The sequence below is a fragment of the Megalops cyprinoides genome, chromosome 12 (assembly GCF_013368585.1).
Source record: "Megalops cyprinoides isolate fMegCyp1 chromosome 12, fMegCyp1.pri, whole genome shotgun sequence".
Classification (NCBI taxonomy): domain Eukaryota; kingdom Metazoa; phylum Chordata; class Actinopteri; order Elopiformes; family Megalopidae; genus Megalops; species Megalops cyprinoides.
Window position 1 is genome coordinate 29,283,271 of NC_050594.1, and position 22,232 is coordinate 29,305,502.

Consider the following 22,232-nt stretch of genomic DNA (forward strand, 5'->3'; position numbering starts at 1 on the left):
AAGAGCACTGTATGTGGAGGAGAAAAGTGACTTGTGTTTCCTACGTTATGTGGCCCCTCTCTAGACACGACAGGAACTCAGCACACAGTTAAAATGCTCACAGGTGACTGTTCATATTGAAATCCTAAGATTAGCAGCAGCTGTAACTAATGTTAGTGCAGCTGTAAATTTCACATCTCGCATACATTTTGTCCTCATTTTGATATCATAAAACAGTGGTGAATGCACAGCCTATTAAAGCTAAACTGACACTTCTTGCCAGGAGGCAGTTCAGTAAGCTGAGTAAAGCGCGGCAAAATGTTGGCGGCGTCTCTGTCAGCTGACTAAAGCGCGGCAAAATGCATTTGGCTTCCCTCCCGGGTTTTGAAGGAAACGCTGGCTACGGGGAATTTCCCATCCACGTGTCAAAATACGCCACATAGAAGGCGGGATCAAAACAAACATTCTGATTGGTTTAGAATACATCATCGGCGCAACACTTTACTCCCTTAAAGGCACACGAAATACAGTTCATTGTGAGAACGTATTTTATTTATTTATTTAAAAAAACAAAAAAAAACTCAATTTATTTCTATTTGTTTTTATTTATTTTTTTGTCACGATGCATTTTAAACATCTTACTACAGTTTAATTTACCTTTTATTTAAGATAATACACATTCAACATATTGGAAGATTTCATTTCTTGTGCAGGAGATGGTATAAACGATTTCCCTTATTGAAGTGTTTGCCATATCCTTTTGAATATTAACATGCTAAAACACTGGCGTAAGGAAGATACACTACCAACCCTGTCCTAAATATTAATAAAACATATCACATGCCAAATACTGTTGCCAAATAAAACCACAACTATCATTATGCGATGCATAATTCCACCGTAAAATGAGCAATTTCTTGGATTTCATAACAACAGTCACATCACCCTTCTTGCATGTTGGAGCAATAGCGGAATTAAAGTGAATGCACTGTCACTTTAAGAGCAATTTATTTACTTTCCTTGTGTGACGTTCATTTTCAAGGGGCGGAATAATTTGCCGCTGACGTTTCAGAAAAATGAACTCCAGTTTGTTGCCGAATGCCTGTCAGTATGAAAGTTGTCGTGGAAGGATAAGGACAAGATTCAGTCTGAAGAGAGTAAAGTATCAACCTCATTCAAGGCTCAAGATACCACCAGTTACGTCGGAGAACATATCAACTGGCGGTGAGTACTACAGCTACAGCGATATTTTTCCTACAAACAGTGAATATGCAGCTAGAAGTATAGCTAACTTCTACAAACATAACGCACGTGTAGTCATATCTGTATCCTCAAAAAACGTTTCATAAAAGTTGTCTAGAGTCTGAAAACAAATCTTAGGAAAAAAGCTTTGCCTTATTCCCCGAACATAGCTGCCTTAAATGTTTTATTTTCATTTTATTATGCTCGTGGTGGCTGCTAGTGGTGCTAGTGGGTTTGAGAGCTTGCAAGCCAAATAATGTTGTAGCAAGCAAGCTAGTGAGTTAATAAGATACCGCACCGATCCAGTTGTATTGCTTTTAACCAGTTAATCGAATAGCTTGCTAACGTTAGGTTAATTAGTTTGCTTAACCGCAGTTAGCCAGCTAGCTAAGTTCATTATATTACTAAAATAAAACTAATAATCTCAGCTGGCTGGCAAGCTAAACGTTTGGATTTGTTCGCACTCCAAAAGCGCCTCTGGTCAGCTAATGGGCAGGCAAAATTGAACATAAACTACCTATCTATCGAGATGTCATTTAGCTTGCTAGCCATCTACAGCATATCTGGCTGCTGTCTAACATCACGTAAACTACTGTTTATCACAAGTCCGTAAATACATAATGAATGGTCTATGGTGTTTATGCTGTTTACGCTAGTCAGCTAAAACAATCTACTCAGCGAGTTATCAGTATAGGTAAATTGAAATGTTTTGCAAGACCACAGGCTAGACTAGATCGCTAACGTTGCGTTAGCAATGAAATGGCAACAAGATTAACTTCACCTGCTAGTCAACCGGTTGGCTAGAAGTTTACGGGAACTGTCAATCGCCTGCTGCGTTTGGCTTGAGTAGCAAAGTTAGTTTGTTTTGTTTTGGTGTACGTTCATGCTTCTTCCGGGACATGGTAGCCTGTTAGCGGTAGCATTATTGTGGTAGTGGTTTATTTGGGGGCATACAGACAAATCTAGCTGGCTAGCATTAAGTGTATTTAATATGGACACTTCGTGCATGCAAAATATCACTTAATCTACTGATTTCCTGTTCCCCGTTAAATTATGGTAATTATCGAAATGTTGACACGCAGCAACAGCCAACGATAAAGCAGTTACACCCACACCGATCCGGGAAAGGAGGCGTTCAATACAATTAAACTCATGTTCTCTGCCTTGATTAGACAGCTAATGTTGGTTGCAGCAGAATCTCAAATTCTTGATGACATGTTTCATATAGAAACAAAAGTGATTAATAAAATGATCTGATGTGCAGCGCCAAGTTTAGAGTCCAACATCAGCGTCAAACACACACACACAAACTGTTAACAGTCCGGTGTGGCTAACTGCATTGCTATATATATATGTCCCTATCGTCGCTAGATTAGCGATCTAAACGCCGCAGATTTCGGTGAGATTTTCTGGTGTAGACCGCCACTTTTATTCGAATTATGGAAAAAAAGATAGTTCGCTGTCAGCTCGTACCCAAGTTAGGACATTAGTCTAGCTGTCTAATTACATTTAGTCCTGGCCATATTTTTTCAGCTTCATAGCACTAACGTGAAATTAACAGTATCTAGTCCAGATCTGTTAATGTTGGGTAAATTATATCTTATATCTTGCTAGACCTAGTTATGAATGGGTAGGTGGATACATATTTCGTTCGCGCTGTCTGTAATTTTACTCGCTATATAGCGTTATATTTTAACCTGTTGTAGATAGGCAAATACAGCTAGCTAACTGCTACTCACTATAGTTTTAGTTTGCCATCTAAATTGTAATGACTAACCTGCGGTACGTTGGTTTGGCGTTTAGCTAACGTTAGCTAGCTTGTCTAGCTAGATCTAGCAAACGTTTGCAAACTGGCGTTTTCTCTTCGGATTGTTGACTCGACTCGTTAGCTACCGTTTGTCCGCTTCCAGTGCCAATTTAGGGTTATTTACGATAAATGGTCGTCAAAAGGAAATTATTGCCTAGCTTGCTAGTTACATAGTCTGCCTTAGCTACATTTTCAGTCGACGCGTCGTCGTAAAGTTCCTTTAGCTCTACATAAAATAACGTTATATATGTCTAAAGGGAGTAAAAGTGAAGGTTTTGTGATTCGCAAATCGCCGTCCTACCCTGTTCTTCTGAAGCGGTCGCGCCCTACAGTTTTTCCCGTCTCACTGTAGTAGTTCGCAGAGCGATGACCGCCCTCTATCTGGGTGGGGAAAAATATGTTTTTCCGACGGTTGCCTGGAAGACGTGGATCGGAGTTATTCTCCTGCAGACGAATTTTTGAAAGAGGAGGTGAATGAAAACATTTATTTAACAGAACACTTAAAACTGAAAACTAAAATATAAAAAAAAGTAAAGACTTTTCATGCAAGGACCTCTGGCTAGGTATGGTAATAGTCTAATGAAAGCAAATGGAGCTGTAAAGTTTACAACAGTTAACGTTAACAATCCAATTCAACATTACAGATTTGGTGCTGTTGGAAATGTTTGCCGCCCCCCGCCCCCTCAAACTGTGTCAATTAAACCATCCTGTGGCATGTACGTGATTCAAGAAATGATGCAACATGGTTTGTGTATTGAGTGAGACAGGGAGATGCCATTCAATTATTTCTCCTGGGTCCTAAACAAACATAGGTCTTTCATAAAGCCTTAACTCTTGAGAACTGCAGCATTAATCTTATAATGTGGCTGTCCTGCAGGTAACCACTAACAACCAGTGTTTACTGTTTGCTATGTAGCATTTTTACTCCGGCAAGGGATATATTTTTTTGAAAGTGTCTACCTTAGGACAAGAATTTGGCTTATATACTTTCTCACATGCTCACTTGCATGCTAAATATGAAATGTGTTGAATGTTATTACTTGCAAATTAGAGAAGGCTCTAACTGAAGTCAGCAGGTGATTGTAGAGAGACATTTAAGAGCAAATCTGTTTGCTTTCAGTTTTCTCGAGCCTTAAGAATGTTTTGTTTGAACCGCTTGTAAGGAAAGGGAAGTTCTAGACTGCTGTTCATGTGACTCATTGGTCTATGAGACGCACAGTCATTTTTCAAGTCATTTTTAAGGTGATTAGGGTCACAGTTGCTCATAATATGTGCTAATCGGTTCCCTTTATGGGGGACACTTAAACGAAAGCAATAGAAATGAATCTGATTGTGGGAAGCCTATTTAGCCTTAAGTGTGTTTCAGATAAGCACAAGGCAGGTATTGATTTTTGAGGTTAGAAAAATGATCAGTGAATTACATTGTCAGGAGGTGTTGTATTTAATTCTTGTCACTGAAAGTCAGAGGGTGTGGTAGATTTGAGGTCAGTCAGATTCCACCTAATGTCTGAGCAAGAGGACTTGAAAGAGCTGACCTCAATCGTGCGATGTCATCTGAGATGTGGGGTTTATTTGGGCATTGTGACACATGGGAGTTCCGTTGCACTGTCGCGAGCGGGGGCCAGGGTGTCGTCAGTTCCTGTGCGGGCCAGGGCCTCTGTGACACCTCCCGGCCTCGGCCTGCGTGTGTTTCGGCAGCAGCGTGCGCTGCGTGGCTGTGCGACAGAGAGAGAGGGAGAGGGGGCTGAGGCCCGCGGCGCTCGCCGCTGTGGCTGAGGGAAGTGGCAGAGTGGCACGGGCTGATGCAGCAGAGGGAGCTGTGCGCTGACGCTGCGCCGGCTGCAGGGACCTGCTCTGTCACCGGCGCGCAGCGGGTCCTCACGCGTCTACCGGGTCCCCGGGATATGACGGGGTGGGCGGGCGGGCAGAGGAGCTCCGACGCTTGCCCTCAACGGCACCCTCAGATTTCACTTTGTTTCAACATTATTTCCCCAGCCGCTCTACTGCCTTTCGCATCTGTCTCTTTGGCCCAAACAGGGGCAAGTGCCGAACAGCCTGACACACTTCCGAGCGTAATACTCACGAGCCAGGATGGCCCATTTAGCTCCCTTTCTCAGATGGCTGTCCTGGATTGTGTACAGTCTGCTCAGACACAGACAGTCAATGACTGGGTATTGACAGCACCAGTCTCATATCCCATGTCTAGGGATGCAGCATAATCATGTTTGTGTGTGATTCTCTCTAGTCACAGTTGTCTGTTCAGTATGTAATTCGATTTTGATGTTATCGCGCAGCTGGATGAAGGGAAACTTCCCTTTTGCGGCAATCATCTTGTGTTGACAGCTTTTCATCATGTCAGCGCATAACAGATTAACTCGCCATTTGGAAAGCCTCATTGTTTGTCATTGTCTCATGTGGCACTGAAAGCAAAACAAAAACATAACCATATGCCAAAAATAGATCGAAGAAGACCTTAAAAAGCTGGCAGGGTGACAGGTGTGAGGAAAGGACTGTGGTTTCAGTCTTTGCTTTTTTGGTAATTAAGCAGTTGCGTAGGGCCTTCAGTGGAAAATGTGTCTGTTTTGATATAACCCAGTGTGATGTTGAGCTAACCACTTCAGATATGTTCCTGAGTTGATGGCCTTGTAGTTCAGTTCTCGTACAAAGAGGGTATGAATGTGGGTGAGCAGGAGTAGCACAGGCAGTCCAAATTTACAAAGCCACTCTGTTCAGATTGTAACGAACCAACATTGCAGGTAGACACAGTGCACAGCACTGCATGCCAGATACACAAGGCCCTGCTGATTGGTTGGTGTGACTGTGCTTGCAAAAGGGCTTTACTTGATTCTGAAGCAGTAATGGCTCGGCCCTACCAGCAGCCGACAGTCATGTCAAAGCAACGTGGAGCCCCAGCCCTTACCCTGAGAGAAAAGAAACACCATCAATATTTCACCATGTTATTGTAGCAGAGAGGCTCTTGGTCTCGTATGAAGGATTTGCTGAGAATTAGTGGATTTGAAGCCAGCAATACCGTAACAGCAGAGACTTCGGCCGTCCTTCTCATTGACGTGTCTGTGCTGCTTTGATCAACCTCACCTTTTTTCGATTTCATCTCTATGACAAATTGTTTGTGGATAACGATTTTCAGAATGGGCGGCCTGTTTCGTGTGGTGGGTGTGTGCACAGCTGGTAGCCACTACCTCCAGGTAGCTCTTGACCTGGAGCCAGAACTGGAGCCACAATTGAGCAGCTCAGAAAGCACACACACTAAGGGAAATGGAGACATGGCTTCCCACCCCAAGCCGCTAAACCTCCACTTCGATAAATTTAGTAAACGAGCCGTCTAACCACAGCCAGCAGTGTGGTTTCATCACTGTCACAAACTCTATTTATCTAAATCAGAACAAGGATCGTCCGCAAGAGCTATGCTAATCTCCACTTTCATTTTTATTATTCCACATTTTAAAATACTGGCCCTATGGAGAGCTGCCAGGGGGTAATGTTCTCAAAATGAAAGAAACGGCCACTTTTACCACTAAATGGTCAACGCCTTATGTTCTCCCCTGGGTGTCTTTGTGTGTGTCTCTAAAAATCTGCAGGGACTTCTGAGGCTTGGTGTTTCCAGAGAGTAATTTGGGATAGTTTTATTTTGTTGTTATGAGCATTATTTTGTTTATAATGGTAAGGCTTCTTTGGAAGGTCAGAGGGATTTTGCGTCCAGAGATCAGCCAGCCCACATTTACTGCAGCTACTTAGCTAAAGCGAGCTAGTAATGGTTATGAGCCTACCTGTATTCAAGAGTTAAGGTGGGTCAATGTAAAGTAATGTCTCTGCCTCCAAGCAACCTCCGCCCTCTCATATCCTACAGCTGGTGCTCTTGTTTGCACAGTATGATTCCCTCAGGGGGTAGCATCCCAGCCTGATGTGGTTTTTCTCAATGTGTGCCTCTGAGAATTTACTACTGCACTGAATCCCTTCTGAGACCTCTCCCACTGACAGTTAAGGCAGAGATTTTCAGCATTTGGCCCAGAGCCGAGGGCCACCACAGGTTGCCAGTTCTCACTTGCTCTTGCCTCTCTTTGTCATACCTGATGTGAACATGTATTATTCATTTTTTTTTTCTTTTAAGATTGTATGGGTCTTTGCAAATTGCTGTAATATTTCTGCTTTGGTTTCTTTTGTCAACATACAGGCTGATTTTTTTTTTTCTCTTGGCGGTTGCCCTAGTGGTTTGAGCTAGGTACTTTGCAGATAACCTCTTTGTCGTGGTCACGTTTGTCTAGGGGTATAATTTCGGTTACAAAAGAAGGCAGCTGGCCTGGAATGGTGAAACTGGAAGGAAAACTGGAACTTACCTTCACCAGGTCGCTTCATAAGTTCACCGGGCAAGCCCAAGCTGCCGCTCCGCGTCTTTTTTGTTTTCGAGTTTAGTTTATGTAAGAGTTTTCTAAAAGCATGGCACACGGAAACAAAACAAAACAGCCTGGACAAAGAAATGGGGGGTGGTTAGCTTTCTCTGACAGGCACGCAGGTCCCAGGTGCATTCCAACATGCACCGTTTCCCTCCGTTTTGGCTTTTTAAAAAGAAAAGCCCTCCCCATGACCGACCGGCGCCCAATCAGGAGACAAGGTGTCCCAATTTCCCGTACCAGCCACCATTCCTAGAGTACAGCCGCCATGCCACTAAATGATTATTATAATAAAATATTTAACTATAGAAACTAAGAGGCATTAGGAGTTCCTATGCCCACTCACTAACACACAGGCATAACACCCTTGTTTGCATAATTGCAGAAATCAGTGGTTCCTTACTTGAATTTGAACAGTGCGATAGGATCTTGGGGTTTCTTGTTTTTGTCATAGATAGTAGAGAGGGAGAGAATCGTTTCTTTCCAAGTGACACTGACCTCCAAGAAATGGTTCATTACAACTCTTTAGTGTAGTATTTTAGTGCTGTTTGAATGTTCTGGTCAGAAACGCAAATTTACAGTTGGGCTTGGCCTTTCTCAGATGTAAGACTAAGCTGTTAGTGCACAAGAGAGTCACTCTGAAGAGCATTTCTCAGGCTGCTCAGTGGGATCTCATGAATGAATGAGTTTTACTGGCAACCGGTCTCTCCAAGACAATATTATGGAACATGAAGATAATTTAGCGCCAAGCTCACTGTAACCTATGCAGACTTTCCTCTGACTTTGCCAGGCCACTCTGGCTCTTTATTGTGACATTGTGCAACCTAAAAGGAAGGCAGAAGCAGGTGATGGACAGTTACATCTTTCATTTAGAGCTTACTTGATAGTTGTGGTTATGTGTCAATTTATTTTAGCAAAATTTGTAGCAAAATTGAGTGCACAGAAATTGCCTTTAAAGGTATCAATCAAAGTATAACTATCAGAGTGCGACTTGAGCCAAGGTGAAGCAAGCTAACTAGCTGATTTAACTAGCTACTTAGTGTGAGAAGCAATCAGGCCGGCTAATTGGTTGACGGTGGGCATTGCCACTGTCAACCTGCGCTAAATGCCAGGTTTGGCACCTGGTAGCCAATTAAGGAATGCCTTGCTGGGCCTCATAAGGTCTCTGATACCATCTGAGATGGAAGTAGCAACAAATGAGTCATTGTACGTATGCATGTATACAAAGTGTTTGGACTATTCTTCTGTAGCACTGAGGTTGTGCACAATAAAGTGTGCATGTTTTTGTAGTATTTTAAATGATCAGGAAATCGATATTGAATATCGAAAAAAATAATGTACTGGTTAACCGTGCTAACTTTAAAGGCTTTACACCTACTTTCAAAGTAAATTGTAGTGTCCTTAATACATGATAAGGTGAAATATCCTTCCAAGTTATGGTGGGATAAAATTAAATTTACAATATTTTTGACATTGTGAATATTATTTATGAAAAAAACCCATGAGATTCAACCTATTCTTTTTTTTCTTTTTTTCTTCTAGAGAAAGGATGGAAAGAGTCCCTCTCTGCCTTTGTCAGAGAAAGTGTAGTTTCATTGACATAAGTTGGCACACCAACTCTTAGTACTGAATTGATATGGTAATGAGTGCGCTGCTGACTACATTATCAAACACTTAAAGAAATATACACTGCTTTTACACCACTGACATTCTGTGGATGCAACAAAGACAGGCGATACGACCAGTAAGCTAAACAGAAAACACTGGGGAGTCAAGCTGTGCATTTTGAGAGAAACTGAGTAGAATAGAATGCACCAGAGACCACTGGGGCCCCCGGACCCCCTTAGCCTGCTTGGGATTTAGCTGGCTATGTGTATCTTTTAGCCTGTGACTTCAAAATGCAGGGGGAACTGCTGATAATAGGTGGTGAAATTCCCTTGGCATGAGTGCTCACCTTCCTGAGTGGTCTATTGGGTATATATATATATATATATATATATATATATATATATTAATAAGCCAAAGCACAGAATAACTCTGCGTATGTAGTCTGTTTCATTATGATTCCGAGCGAACTACAGCCAGCTGGAAGGGCTGGACCTGAGCTTCCTGCTCATGCCCACTGTTCAGAGGCATTAACGCCCCCTGTCTCTGACTCCAGGCAGATTATCATTGAGGCTCCTGATGGACGATGATGAAGACGACGTGTTCCAGCGTATCCCGATCTGTTGGAACACCCACTTCAGGGAGATAAAGTACGAGGACAGGGGCACGCAGACACCCAGCCCCGCCCTGGGACAGGGCGACAACATGCTGCCCTGCGGCGTGGCGCAGGAACCACGGAGACTCTTCTACGGTAAGGAGGGGCCTCACTGCCTGCCTCGGGGCAACGCAGGCGCATGTGATCAGGTATCTGAAAAAGGCTGCGTCAGCACGTCAGCTTAAGATAAGGCCATTCTGACCCTGCTCAGCATGTGTTCCTTAAGGTGCTGTACTTGTGGGTAAGGCACTACAGACCAGATGAGAGGAGAGCATTTGGATGGAATTTTAGGTTTGCATAGTGAAAATACTGACACAAAGAAGCATTTGAATAACAGTTTATGGAAAATTTGTTGCAGTTTCCTGAATGAATTTGAATTAATTCGGGTCTTATTTGAGCTGTCAATACACCAGTATTATTGTACATTGCCAAATTGTGTTTGATGCCCTACAAATAGCCCTCAGCAACCTACTGAATACTAAATTACTGGAAATGCATAGTAGTTGTTAAGTACAATTAATTCTGATGTTATGAAAATAATAGCAATTTTGTTATAATCATTTTGCATTTGTTATTTTACCAAATAATTATGACAGCTCATTTTACAATTCAGCAACAAAACTTTACATTTATGAATATTTAATTTTAGCACTGTAGGGCATATTGCTCACTCTCTTTCTCAATCAGCACACTTGAACTGAACAAATTTTAAGGTTTTTTAATTTTTAAAGGAACCTTTATGTTTTTCATGTGAAATTTTAATGCAGTAGATTGGCTCCTTTTATGCAATGTAAACATCAAAATTCCTCAAGCCTTGCCGTTTATCCTTATAGCTGTAACACAGTCACCGGGTACCTCTCTTAGAAGCAAGAGCCCGCATGCCTAGCCCCATCTCAAAACAAACTGCCACAGTTAGAGCGTTTTCCTGCGAGATTGTGTATATGAACCATTTACCAGGAGGTGTCATTTATTTACCCAACATTATACCTCGGGGCCAGGAGGTACATTTCTACTCCAGGATGCACTCATAAAGGGAGATAAAAGGGAGCACATTCCGTAGAGTGTAAGTGCTTTTGTTGCGTAGGATCAATTCTTCGTGGAATTAAGAATTCACCATGTTGCACAAATGGTGAGGAAAATTTTGAATTGCATCACCTGTGGCACCATTTGTCTGAGATGTGATACCGTCTGTTTTCATTTCTGGGATAGTGTCCCTTGTCCCCGGTCCTGCCAATCCCAGTCTGCTTTTTTTTTTTCTTACGCTGCTGTGTACCGAATTGCTTTGCAATTCAAAAGGCGTCCTAATGTGCCGGCAGCATAGGCTCCTGCTGAGAGATGTGTCAGTCATCCTTTTGTCTGGCCACTCGCTGGAACGCAGGTGAGCTGGCTACCTGTGCCGTGCGCCCTGTTCCATAACACGCAGCTGTAGCTGTCACCGGACACCTCCCACAGAAACAGGAGCCCACGTGCCTGGCCACATCTCTACACCCTCTTCCCCTTCCTCTCCGCAGACAACTGACTTTGGAGAGGACTCAGAGTTCCACACTAAAAATAACAAATAATTAAATAACTTTATCAATAAGTTGTATTTAAATCAAATTAAAAAAAGACCAGTGGGCATTTCTGTAAGTGAGAGAGAAAAAGTTTATCGCACAGTTTTTCACTTATCTTCCAATTTTACAGTGTAAACAACAACCACTTTTTTAATTAAACAAGCTGGAGTATGTATATTTTCAAAAAAACTTATGTTTCAAGTGGTGGGCAGAGCCACGCACAGATAGGCTCGCCTCTGATCGCCTTTGGCTATATGGTATTGGGTTTTGTTTCAGTTGTGCTTTCTCTCCCCTTGTTCATGCTTGATTCAGGCCTCACCTTCCCCTTTCGTCACTGTGTCCTGAAAAAGTAAGATGTACTTCATTATCTGTAGTTCAGCAGCCTGAGCAGATCTGATAGAACCGGTTTTGTGTTTCTGACAGTGATACAGTGGCACACGCTGTAAATACGGTACGCATGCCAGGTTTACGCTGAGGAAAAGAGATTGTTATGTCTGGGTCATAAACCCTAGCAGTAAATCAAGAACGTGCGTGCTCTTACTAGACTGGAGGGGAGAGAGTGTTTATATGATGATTGAAAACAGAAGATAAGCCTCCACTGAAATGGTTAAAGCTGTTGTCTGAGAACTTGTTTGTGCTTTACCCTCTGTCACACAGTGTACAGTGCCACTATCTGGAAGGCAGTCTGGTCCCCTAGGCAGGAGACAGTAGTCTCCTGGAGAAACCTACAGTGACTGAAGGATTCTGGTTCTTACTCATTGTCAGCTTCATGTGATATTAAAGTGGGAGGTGGGACTAGGAGGTAGATTCCACATTGCGGTTGATTCAAAGTTTAACAAAGTCGACTTTGTCCTTGGCCCAGGTAACGCAGGCTTTCGATTGCACTTCCCAGCGCGGTTTGAGCACGTTGGGGACCAAGAGCAGGAGGAGGAGGGACAGCGGGAGGCAGAGCGGTCGGCAGAACAGCCAGCACTGAGCGCTGAGGTTCGCATCGGCCAGAAGCTCCAGATGATCGGAGACCAGTTCCACCAAGAACACCTCCAGCTGGTAAGGAGAAAAGCACACGATCGGGGAACACTCTGCAGTCCACAGATTCTGCAGAGCAGTCCAAAGATTCTTCAGAGCAGTCCACAGATTCTTCAGGACAGACACTAGTGACAATTTTAGTTTTTTGTACATTTTCTGGGAAGGCAAGAAGCTGATGTTGTATTTCACTCACACTCTACATGTCATGTTAAGAGTTATGTAGCACTGAGATATTTTCCTCCCATCAGCTCTGAATGCAAAGGCTATTATGGGAACTTAACAACCAAGCACAGCCCTATAGGAGCATGCGAAGAGGCCACGATTAATTTCTCTGGGCTGGATTGGGGCCAGCCTGTTTCCCAAGTGCAGACCCTGTGTTCTGACCTCCCATCCAACCCGGAGACACAGCTGCACCCTGACCCCCCCCCACCGGCCCTCTCACTCTCAACTTCCTGTTTTTCCTCATTCCCCCAGAAGCTTGCCTCTGCAGGTGGTGGGGAGCAGATGACATGAAGGCCAGGCACACTTAGGTTAAGGAATTATGCCCCACAATGCTGGATTGCAGCATGGTAGCCGTCAACACAGCTGAGTCTCCATTGAGTTTGACCGCATCAACTCTCCAATCAGCCTCCCCTCAGAGGAGTGATGTTTTCCAGGCTTTTTGGCAGGGTCTGATTAAAACAACTAGAGATGCTTAAACCACCTGTCGAGTTTGTGTTAACTTAAGCATCTTTGAGAGAGTCATTGCAACATGGCCACGTGTGTGTGTGTGTGTTTAAAAAAGAAAAAGAAAAGGAAGGAACACACACACACACACACACTTAGAAAAAGAAGAAGTGGCTGGACAAGATAAACATGTTGTAACCCGAAGCCAAACTCGTGAGCCGGGGAGCGGCTGTGGTTAGGGAGTCTCCAGCGAGTCCTGCCAGCCTCCCAAATAAGAGCCTGCTACCCCTGTCGGAGGGTGTCTCACTGGGGGGGGGTGGGGAGGGCAGCAGGGCCACTCTAGGCAGCCCAAAGGGTTCATTTTAGGAGCATCCTGGGCCTTCCTCATCCTCACAGACTGGAGCCCATCTTAAATCTCTGTTTTAAAGCAAACCAAAGATCTCTTTCTCTCAAGCCACTAAAATTAAGTCCCTTTAATGTGCTTTGTGTGTCATAAAGCAGTGCGCTTGGGGAATTTTTTTAGAGCCGTGAACTGCTAATTGAATTTACTGAGAGGACTGAATCAGTGGGGTTTCTTTTTGACCGTAGTCTCTCTTTGAGTTGTTTATTACTTTTTAAGCCTGATAATATCACTGCATTCTTGTGGTGGATACTGAGGGGTTTGATATTGAGCAAACATTGTGGTGTCACAAGACCTCACACGCGAATCTATGCTGTCTGACACGGATGGAGAGGAGTGACACAGCAATGGGGCAGAGGGGTACAGAAGCAAAGCTAAGACTTGCTTCATATGGGCTGTGACGATGAGTCATGCTTATTTGCCCATTGAATTTCTCCTTGGGCCTCCCCGACAATGTAAGGAGGAGCCAAATTGACAATACACCTTTATACTGGAGCTGGCACTAGGCTGGCTTGAGCTGCAGCCAAAGCTGTGTGGGCCGGCACTCATCCTTTTTATTACCTGCAACCGGAGCCGTAGCATCTGATGGCAGACACTCTCTGAAAGTCTCCTGCCACAGTGGGCAGTGTTGCAGACCCCCAGGTTCACCAGGATGAAGCATGAGGTCATGCTGGGACTAGCTTCAGTTGTTTTTTCATCTTGAATTTGTTCCACGAGTCTTTTGTTTAGCTTATCTTTAGTTTTGTCACTGAGAGAGTTGAGGTACGTAGCTTACAACCCAGCCCGTGGCTCACTTATAAGTGGGCTGGTATTAGAAACCAAAGTGGGTTTAGCTGATGCAGTTACAAAAAAGTCTTTGAAATTACCTAAAAGCTAAACTAAGCAACCCAGGCTAGGTCTGAATTTACAATGAAATAGGACTATTATTGTGGGGCAGGTAGATATGTGCATTACAACACCTTTTTACAACACCTTGCAGATAGTTTACAGGATGTTTTGGTGAAACAGAATTTTTTCGATAAATAGGGAGTTGTAGTGAGTTGTGCTGCAGTGCACAATGCCTCTTTGAGTGTGCTGGCTGTTGAAGGGTGAGTGTGGTTCTCATTAAACTGACTCTAAATATAAGAGTCTGTAATTGGGGAAACCATGGGTCTGTTATAATAATGGGAGGCTCCAGTGGTGTACTGCTGAGGTCAAATCATTCAGGAGAGAAACCCAGACAGATTTGTGTGGTTGTGGATGCGTGATCTTCCAGTTACCCAGGGGTTGCTATTCTTGGAAGGGTAGCTTGACAGGACAAGCTGTGTAATTAAGCTGTCAGCCACGAGGCAGGTAAGACACCTCAGGCGATGGAATACTCCGCACCTCCCCTCTGCCTGATTTGATCTGTTTTGCTACTCAACGAATGTTCCAGGTGAATGCGGCATGTCACAGATACTTGGTGATAACTGAGCTCCATTAAAACTAACCAGGCGAGGAGATGCCTCAGAGTAGAGCTGGCTGCGAGTGGGTAACTGCAGAAAGAGCTGCTGCCTGGGAGAGGGAGTCTTCCTACACCGGATGATAAAGTTCTCAAAACCGAAACGCTAAGGGAGAAGCGGTGATGTTTGACGTTGCTGAGAAAGATCTCTGCCCAAAAGCCGGTGGAGGAAGAATGTGGAAGCACACAGTCTGAAAGGAAAAGTCTTTGTGTCTGCCTTCCCATGGCAACACACAGGCCTGCTTTGAATATTGGATGCAGGAGATTCGTTTTTGGGCAATAGAAGGAACAGTTGGCCTTGCCTAACCTCAGCTTCATACTGGCACATCTGTGTTTCAGGCAGGAGAAAATGGACATTTACTTTGTGTTGTTTTTTTTTTCATTTTTGATTTGGTGTGAGTGACAGAGCAGAGCTGTCTCACCAGAGCACACAAATCCTAATTCTTCAAACTGACTAGAAAACAAGCCCCTTTATGTTTGACCAAATCTGATGATCCCCCCCCCCCCCCCCCCCCCCCCACCGTCGCTTTTTTGCCCTTTAATAACACTGCACTAATGGCATGCTGTAGACTAACTTACCATGGAGTGTTAAAGAATGTGGTCTTGCTGAAAGGTAAATTGCTCTTCAGTCTGAAAGGGATGCTGAAGTACCTGTGCCAGAGGTGAAGTGAATAGAGGAGTCCGTGTCAGCTATGGCATCAATGACAGTGGCAATTATGGGATGGCAGCCATAATTTGCACAGACAAAGTATAGAGGGACCAGAGTTGGGTTACGGGGTTTATTAAAAACAGGGGTCTGAAATGTATCCCTCCTATGGCCTCTGCAAAAGCCTTCGGGTGCTGTCAGCGTCGATGTGAAAAGCAAGCTGAATGTCCTTCGTGTCTGCAGTGTACGGTGTCAGACCTGAGTTTCTGATCTTCAGTCTCCCTGGCCTTAAACAGAAAAAAATAATCTGTGTACTCTTTGTGTTTTTCTTTTTTGTTTTTTTCTATCTGGCATAAACCTCTGAAACTCTGCATTGAGCAATCAATTCTGTGGATTTAAATATGACACAATTAGGGGTGTTAATGAGTGTAGTATGGCTAGCTGATAAGCAGGCATATCTGTAGTGCTAGAGTTGAGACTGAGCCAGCGCGAGGCACAGATAAGACCCAGCAGAGCAGTGTGCGAGCAACGGCAAACTGCGTGTCTGGGTAAACTCTACTCCGTGTTTATATCTGCGGCTATATTTAGCCTCTGACTCATATTCGGCAGCCAGTAACGTGACTTACCCACAATGCCGTGCTCACCTGACTGACTCTCAACTCTTGAGAAAGGTCACTCTCAGGGACTTTCTGAAACTGTTTTCTCTGTTTAAAACAGCCTAGGCTGGTCTGAAACTGCTGTCTTTTGTACTTCTGTTTGAATGTGTGCAAAGAGGAGGAGCTGTGTTGGAGACACTATGCAAGTTTATTGACATTGTGTTGCACAGTTGTAACTGAGTGAATATGAATGGGTTGTATCACCACTGTCGACTGTGAGGGCTGGAATAAAAGTTTGCCAGTGTGCTGCTCTACAGCTTTGCTGAGTTACATTTTGCATGACTAACTGGAAAATCAAACTTGCTGGAAAAAAAGCTCCAACGAGAGAAGGCTTACCACTGCAGTCAAAGTGTACTCAATTTATGCACCAGCAACAGTTGTCGGTCCCTGGTGTGGCCTGACCTCCCCAAACATAATCTCTACATTTGTTTGCAGACCTGTGAGCCTGGGTTTGACTGCCCATTGTGTGTACCTGTTTAAATTGGTAACTAGGGAAACGGGACGATATTTGCCGTCTGGTTGTTATCAGGATTGCGTAGAGAGGTGCCTCGGTCATTACTGTATTTGGTTACTAAGTGCTGCCAATAAAGAGAGCATTGTTCCCGCTCAGAGTCCAATGGGCAAATACCCCGTGCATCTGTTCTGAGTAAACTCTAACAGTGTCCACCCCACACCATCTTTGTGTGTTCTCCTTTAACATTAAACAGCCCCATGGGGAGGGAAGGAAGAATCTCAACTGCCGATTGTCTAACAAGGCACTTGTCAAAATATCCTAGGGTACTGTTTAAAAAATGCTACAACAGAAAACTAGAGCTATTAAAATCCTCGGCGGTACTTCAAATAGCTGATGGCGGCTCCTGATTTTAGAGGGACAAATTGCAAAAACTGGTCTGTGGAGAGCGTTCCGGAGACTGCTGGAAGCTAGCAGGGCTTATGCAATGTAGTGCAATTTTTCACTGTGCTCAGCTGAGAAGAGCAGCCTGTACCTCATAAATATGGAGGGGGAAAAAGCCTTAATGTAAACAGCTCATTGTCTGTCTGCCGTCTGTGAGGTTGGTGTTTTTTGTAAAATCCTGACTGATTTCGGTGGATATAATTAGGGAATATTAAGCGCCTCCAAAAATGTTTGATCCGATGAGTGCTGCACACTGATGTAGAACACACTGAAAAATGGAGAGAAGCTCATTGGTACATCACAAGCACACTCTTTTGTTGCCATGCCATGCAAATCATTCTTTCTTTTAACCTGTCCTATTTTTGATATGGCGTCTCTTCCCCCCCGTAATGGTAGGCCCCGTCTTATCTGGCCCTGTCGTTCTGTGCATGGAGCGCAGGGATGGGATCCTTCAGAGAGGCCAGCCTCAGCTCTCATGAGGATATCTTTTCCAACCAGTCACGCTCCTGCCTCCAGAGCTCCCTAATCCTATTTAGTGCAATTATCTTATCTCCCCTTCTCAATGGGACTGATATCATTATCCTCAAAATAGTAGAAAATCCCACTAGCTCTGCTGCCAGCAAAGAAAGGCACCATCAGCAACTTTGGGGGGGGAAAAAAATGTTATCAGACAGTTGAAGATACAAAACTTTCAGAGCAGTTAGTCTGAGATGCTCCAGAGATGCTTTTAAGTAGCCTTGGAATTGTAGCGGTCCGCCTTTGCTGGACCTTGCCTGGGGTCGTGCTCCTGCGTTACTCGGTGGTTTTTTGCGGTTCCTCAGAGAGGTGGCTGGCTTTTGGCATTGCCTCCCCCCACGCTTCACCATGCTGTGTTGCATAGGACGGCTTGTGCCAGCCCATGCCGCGCTGTTTATGCATCAGGATCAGAGTTTGGCACGGCCGCTGGCGGGGACGCACGGGACCCGCGCTGGCCTCTCTGGGGGTTAGGAGGAAGGAAGCCTCTGCTGGAGGGCAAGGTATTGGCTCCTAAAAAAAAAACTGGCGGCATCACGGGCCCTCAGCACACCTACTGCTAAACACTGCAAGCTGCCAGGACTCTTGAGAAAAGGCTGCCCTCGTGTTGACCTCTCAGTTCGTCCCTGCAACACGCCTCCATGCAGCTGACCAGTTCTTCCTCTGTGTGTGTGCGTGTGTGTGTGTGTATGTGCCTGTGTGTGTGTGTGTGTGTGTGTGTGTGTTAGGTGTTAGAGAGGTGGTGTAGTTCACTACCCCAGCACATGACTTCTCTATTTGTATTCATCACTAAAAAAAAAAAAACTAAAGAAAACAATTGTCTGTGGGAACATTATGAAATAATGTTCTTATGTGAGCTTGAGGAGGTGTTAAGAGCTGTAATCACTCGTGACTATCACTGTTGTGACGATGCGTTTGTATATTCCTGCCCCTGCTTTTACCCCTCATAACCAGGAAGTTCAAACACAAGGAAATAATAGTACGTTTTGAGTAAATGCAGTCAAACTCATTTTATTTACACATCTGAATTTGAAGGCTCAGCTTTTGAATACCTTAATCATTTTCAGTTCGTCAAGTTCACAATGAATCACTTTCAGCTAACACAAGGCGGTGGTATAAAGGCAGTAATTACCTTTGGAAACTGCAGCGGCAGGGAGTCGCTCTTGATCACTTGTGTAGAATAGACAGCGTGACAGCTCTGTTGGGCACAAACACAGGTTGTTGTGAAAATATCAGCGCTGTTCTGGTGTCTGGTCTTGGCAAGTTCGCCCCAGTTCATTCCTTGCAGTTAAGAAGCTACAATGCCATTCAGATTGCGTCACAAAACAACACAAATAAAAGGCTGAAACTGGGCACCGATGGCAAATAAATACAGCGGGGCTGGTTTGAAGCACGGCCTGAGCGCATCCTCCTTGTTTGCCGTCCGCTGGTTGTCTGACACTCTCCCTCTCTGTTTGTTTTTCCTTGCAGTACCACAGAAACCAAAGGAACCAGCAGCCAGCATGGTGGCGCCTGGCAATAGCTTTGTACACACTTGTGTTCGAAAGAGAGGGTATTGCTCGACGACGGCGACCTGACCAGAGGTGAGAAAGCTGGGCTCCCCACCAGCTCCCACCCCCCCCCTGCCCCCCTGCCCTTTCTCAATGAGGGACTGAACTTTAGATGGCACTGTAAGATTGAACACGGGTTTGGAAAAAAGAAAGGAAAAAAAAACAAGGAAAAAAAACAAAGGTCGCCGCGGGACGGAGACTACTTTTTTTTTTTTTTTTTTTTTTTTAAGTTTTTTTTTTTTTTCCAAGAGGAAGCCATGCTGTTCATGAGATTCGTCTACAGGAACATGTCCCTATTTTCATAAACATGTAAGATAGTATTTTGTACAGTATGACAGTATGTTCTTGTTTATTGTTTATTTTGGATTTCTTAATTTTTTTTTTTTTTTTTTTTGCACTTCTGTACATGTACATTTTGAACGACCTCCATTTGTCCTGGGAATGCCTTATTCTCTTCTGCGGCAGTGGAATGACTGTTAAATATTAGGGAAAGGGAAAAAACGGGACAAAGAATCAGATGCGGGGTTGGGGTACAGAAAGGCAGGAACCTTAATCTCACTTTTTCAGGGGTTCTGTTCTGAAGTTTCCCAGGTAACCAGATTAACTTGACAGCAAATGCATTTCCAAAGAGGCAGTTTCTCAGAACAAAACTTTTTTTGCACCTCAAGTCGTACTATTCCGTACTGGTATTAACAAAAAAAAGTTTTCTTAATTGTTGAATATTCTTTGTTCTTCCGGTATGTTTCAATGAGTCCGTTTTATTGTAGTCTTAAAATGTTTCTCAGTGTATTTTGTAAAAAAAAAAAAATATAGAGAAATAATATGAAATGCTGTCAGCCATTGTTAAACGTGTTGCCTTCAATGGCTTCCTTAGGCTACATTCTGTCTATCTGCAGTTTTTGATCCAATGTCATGCCACTGAAGATTTTATGAAGTGAATACATACTGACAGATATTTTTAGAGGGTTTTGCTCTGCTGACTGGGGAAATGGGTGCGGGCAGTATCCATTTCAGAAAAGCAGTGTAGAAAACCCATCAAACATTCAAGTGAAGGCAGTCGCAAGCCACATGTCTGCAAAGAGGAGCTCCACCAATTCACATGCTCATGGAAGGCCAAGAAAACATGTTTGGTCGGACTAAGTGCATCTCTAGATATCTCACTTTGTGATTTGCATTTGTTCCATCCCCCTGCATAACTCAGGCAGAGTTCTGATACATTTGAGGGTAGTCATTCAGACCAGATGAACAGTCATGACTAGCAGACCCTTAAAAATTAGCCCTGTATCAATTATATTTGCACTAGCGCTAGTCAGTTGTGGATGGACAATTTATAAGTACTGAGTACGCTTAGACTTACTTTTGGAGTAATACTGTAACCAGTGAGAGTGAAAGTTATGAAACATTCAGAATAAATTGCAGTTACAATCACACAATGAATGTGGTGCCGATATTTTCAGAGATTTTTTTTTAAGACAAGCCTAGACAACATTCAATGAAGGTTATTGAACTCCGTCTCGTGTCTGAAATGTATTTGTTAATAGATAATTGTGGGACCTTACTGTGTTCATGGCTGTCTGAACTGGTAGCGGCATATCACCTTGGGCACTGACTGAATAAAAAAATTGTTATATAGACTAAAAATGTACATTAATATTGGTAACAAGGTGTGCATGTTGACTTTGCTCACACAATTTAAAGCAGTGAATTGGAGTGTCAGTATTTTCAGCTCCTTGATTAAGTGTGCTTTTCTAACTCACCCACTGCCATTATGTTAGACCACCAGGCTTCTGAGGGGCATGAACGCGAAAAATTTAAGTGTAAAATGAAACCTTTGAAACAACTATATCTTTCATCTCTCAGGATGATGGTCTGGGTTTTTGAAACATTTTATACCTTTTTTGAGGGGAAGTTGAATTCGTACTTTTTCAATGGACTTGGTAGTATAGTGTTTTGATATAAATGACCACTGATTTCCCATGCAAGGTTTTGTACAGTACAAGAGAAAAGGTTCCAGATCTAGAAGTGGTTTTAAATATGTTTTGGAAAAAAAAGACTAATCATTGTTAAAATCTGAAAATATGAATATGTTTGAAGACACTGATGTGTTTGTATTGTTGCTGTTTTTTTTTTTCTGTTTTTTGTATTTTCACTTCTTTTGATATTCGGATCCTTCTGTCAGGAAGCAGTTCACATGTGGAAGCGTCGTGGTAACAGTTGTCATGACATTCAAACTGTAAATACAGTGTTTTCAGGTACCTTTTTTTTGCCCAAAACATATTTAGGTATTAATTGTAATCACAAATGAAATTGAGTTGATATCGAAGAACAGTCACGTCTGAGGCCCCAAGGCACCCTGCAGGAAGGCTGCGTGTCCAGGCTAAGTGAGTGTCTGCTTAAGGCCCACGGTGCTCATCAGTGCTCAGCAGGGTGGCCAAACACCTGAGTGACGGTTACATATCAGTCTTGTGGTCAAGTTGTGTGCTGCCTTATCTGACAAAAAAACGTTTAGCAGATTGAGAGAGCGATGTTAAGTTCCAGGGAAGCCTCTTTAACTCCCAGCTGTTGCCCCCAGAATAATATGCCTTTCCCGTCAAGAAAGAAAAGCGGGAGCTTCCACGCCTCCCTAGCTGAATCCTTCACTGTGTTATTCCAGGGGAAACCCTGGTGCCCTGTTTTCAACGGATCTAATGTAACGGCCTGAGCACAAACATCCAAATTGAAGAGAAGAGTCCACTGAGGCAGGGGCTACTTCTACAGTGTGTGGTTAGGTGTGAGAGGCGCTGAAAGTTTGTTTCCTGCAAATTGTGAACGCTGAGCCAGTTTTTGTAACCCCCCCCCGCCTCTGCCTCTCTGTGGCCCTGCCCTGTCTATCTCTGTGCTCACCCGTCTCCTTTAACATGTGTACTGCTCCTGACCCTCATGAGGACCTTGTGTTTCATGGTTTTCTTTTTAGTTCTTTTTGTAATTTATTCTTTTTAATTTATTTTGTGTATATTTGCCCATTGCTACTGTATAGATTTCTGTGTGCAATTTCTTAGTTTCTTGAGATGTGTATATATGTATACACACACACGTATATGTTATATTCTGTGATGAGTGTTAGGGTCAGTGTCGTCTGGCTTTTCTCTGAGAGACGGGAAATGGTCTTCA

At 43.6% G+C, this 22,232-nt stretch overlaps 1 protein-coding gene across 3 annotated transcripts; it reads left to right on the plus strand.

The window, feature by feature from the left end:
* Positions 1-988: 988 nt before the first annotated feature.
* On the plus strand, positions 989-19,155 carry bmf1 (BCL2 modifying factor 1). 3 transcript variants are annotated; one of them, XM_036541580.1, is made up of 4 exons: positions 989-1,203; positions 9,599-9,793; positions 12,113-12,297; positions 19,003-19,155. In XM_036541580.1, the coding sequence occupies exons 1-4, from the start codon at positions 1,056-1,058 to the stop codon at positions 19,117-19,119; spliced, it is 645 nt and encodes a 214-aa protein (XP_036397473.1). In that variant the 5' UTR covers positions 989-1,055; the 3' UTR covers positions 19,120-19,155. The 3 variants fall into 3 exon arrangements, with proteins under 3 accessions (XP_036397473.1, XP_036397474.1, XP_036397475.1); XM_036541581.1 differs by having other exon boundaries at positions 990-1,203; positions 12,143-12,297; XM_036541582.1 differs by having other exon boundaries at positions 1,143-1,203; positions 9,603-9,793.
* The last annotated feature ends 3,077 nt before the right edge of the window (positions 19,156-22,232 follow it).